Source organism: Macrobrachium rosenbergii, chromosome 30 (genome assembly GCF_040412425.1).
Source record: "Macrobrachium rosenbergii isolate ZJJX-2024 chromosome 30, ASM4041242v1, whole genome shotgun sequence".
NCBI classification, from domain to species: Eukaryota; Metazoa; Arthropoda; class Malacostraca; order Decapoda; family Palaemonidae; genus Macrobrachium; species Macrobrachium rosenbergii.
In genome coordinates this window covers 31,286,773-31,289,428 of record NC_089770.1, presented here as the reverse complement: position 1 = coordinate 31,289,428, position 2,656 = coordinate 31,286,773, and the positions used below count along the sequence as shown (strand labels likewise).

The window sequence follows — 2,656 nt, the reverse complement described above, 5'->3', positions numbered from 1 at the left end:
TATCATGTGTGATCGTGGAATATCAAGCACTGACGGGTCCCTGTTCCAATGAGTTTTCAAGCATTTCAGAGCACTGGCACATCTCAACTCTGTAATTCCAAAGTGGAGGTCCTTGTAGCTGGTTTCCTTGAATTTTTGATCAGTGAACCACGCTTCTTGCCAGCTGTTGGCGATGAAACTCACTGGACGTTCCAAAATATTACGCCATGATGGTAGTAAAAAGTATGCAATGAGCGTATAAATGGCCCTCGAGTTCCATCGGGCACTGTGTAGTGAAGGCAATTTCTTCCATTTGATAATTGGGAATGAATCATGCTTTTGTAATGCCGGAATGCTTTGCATAGTTCATATAAGAACTTGAAGTCATCTCTCCAACCTGGGTTCTCAGTCTTTTCCATTTGAGTCTCTGCCTTGTACTCCAGTTTCTAGATTATTATAATTTTCTAACAGTTCATCGACGAATTTGTAGTTCAGACTCCCGGCTTTGTGTTGTTTCAGAAACATAGAAGTCAAGAACATGCCTCAATATTCTGTCCAATATGTGATGCTGACACCCAATGTACTGAGGGCACGTCTAAGCCCTTTTCATTCATAGTTCTCTGAATTCTTGCAACCACACCATTTGAACGTCCAGTGTTTACGGCAGTTGTGTCACACACAATCATTTTAATGTTGACCAGGCATCATATTCATCAATAAGTTTCTCGAGTGCATCATATATATCTTTTGAAGATCCACTTTTGCACTGTACAACCCCCTAGTCTTACATCTCTAGTTGCACTTTTGATGCAGACCACTTGGTATTCTGTTTCACTAATCTTTTCCCATCAAAATGGAGACAATAATCCTCTCTCTTCCTTTAGAAGTGACTTAATCTCACCCTTCTTTTTTTCTGCAAGTCTGATAACTCCTCGCCATACTCCTGATTGTGCTGGTGTAGGAAGAGGCACGCCTTCTTCTGCAAGACTTATACAAAACTTTAGATGCCTTGTTGGTAGACAGACTCTGGCGACTCACTAATTTTGTGCCCTGGTGTGTAGCAGATGGTTTTTCTCTTGTTCGGCACTGGCTCTTCATCAGAACTGTCCTCTGTTACACTGCTAACATTTTCACCTGAACTAACAGATTCACTTTCCATGTCAGATATAGTAGCACTTTGTTCATGTGATATTGGAAGATGTCTCTGTCTTTTTGAAGGAGGGTATAGAGGACTTAGGTGCTGGCTTGTGAGTGGTGTATCAACCTTCCCACCTGACTCAATTTGTTTGTGATAAAGCTCTTTATCCTCACGGCACAGCCAAACACCATACTTTGGTGATGGCAAAATGCTCTTCATACCATTCAGCTTCCTTTGGTCTACGTTGATTCTTCTCATATAAAAGTATCATTTTTGGTCAGTCGTGCATTAATAGCTTGCTGACGAGAGTAAAGCTGAATTTTCCCCAACTCTGGTAATTCTGACAATCGTTTTATCTAGTACTTTTCATTTGTCTTCTTCAATGCAATATGATATCTTCCCAAAACATGCCGTTTTTGGTAGCCTGGTAGGCTTGTCAAACATTCAACACGAGGAAGATCACGCCGCATTGTGCCAGATGGATGATGGTAGATTGGAAGTCCATTTTTGTGCATTCTTTTTCGCAGTGGCCACTAGACTTAAAGTACGCCATGTTTCCCGTTTCTCTGAAATACAAAGGCATATGATTATTGGGACTGCAAATCAACACTTCAGTGAGTACTTAAGCTGAAATGACCTCTTTTCAGTAGCATTAATGCAGCTATAAATTACACCAATTTGAGAGAGCCAGGCAGCGCATCCCAATGGCTGTCAAGTCGAGAGAACTGTGAACATTGCTGAGCTACTGAGCAGCCTGGCCTGATGCAGTAGATGATGCAATACACCCAAACACACTGTGGTAGTATTGCATCATCAAATTCTCTGGAGAAAATACACCCAAGGTTTTCTATTCTAGGGTTTATCACTTGTTAAATTGTGATCAATGGTCTCAAATTAGAAATACAATTGAGCTCATGAAACCTGAATTATCAACAAAGAGCATTACTCATTCTGCTTGAATAGCATATAAAATACTTGTTTGTAAGGTGTCTAAGATAACAAAATGCATAGATAATATAAATTTTTTCGACAATAATTCCCTATTTAGTGAACTCGGTAACTTTAAGTGCATCGGTGGGGACCTTTTTCACACAATATCAAAATAACAGTGATTTTATAATAAGTGATAGGAATCTCATCACATAAAATAGCAGAACATTAAAATTTTGAAAAATATTTTTTTTTCTCATAACCTAATATATATATATATATATATATATATATATATATATATATATATATATATATATATATATATATATATATATCTATATATATATATATATATATTAATTGTTATATTCTTGAATGTGTACGATATCCAGAATCACAACATATAGAATAGAAGCAATGTAACATTTATGATAATTAGCTGATAAAAGTATTCAGGAATACTTACGTGAAGATGGTACCATGCATTTTGCATGCTTGGGGTGCACTTGTTGCTAACTGTATCTGCGTGTGTCATCGTTTCCTGTTTCCAGAATGTTTTATGGTGTATGATCTCAATTTCCGGTAGGTATGTTATCGTTTCGTATC

At 37.7% G+C, this 2,656-nt stretch overlaps 1 protein-coding gene and 1 pseudogene across 1 annotated transcript in view; one reads left to right on the top strand and one right to left on the bottom strand.

The window, feature by feature from the left end:
- The window catches only part of LOC136854853 (opioid-binding protein/cell adhesion molecule homolog), an 11,861-nt gene extending 11,809 nt beyond the window's left edge, over positions 1-52 (top strand). The window contains exon 8 of the mRNA XM_067131385.1: positions 1-52. This exon is cut by the window's left edge and continues 8 nt beyond it. Coding sequence (XP_066987486.1) covers positions 1-52 — 52 coding nt within the window.
- A 457-nt stretch (positions 53-509) lies between these two features.
- LOC136854852 (uncharacterized) lies at positions 510-1,670 on the bottom strand (annotated as a pseudogene).
- Positions 1,671-2,656: the final 986 nt, after the last annotated feature.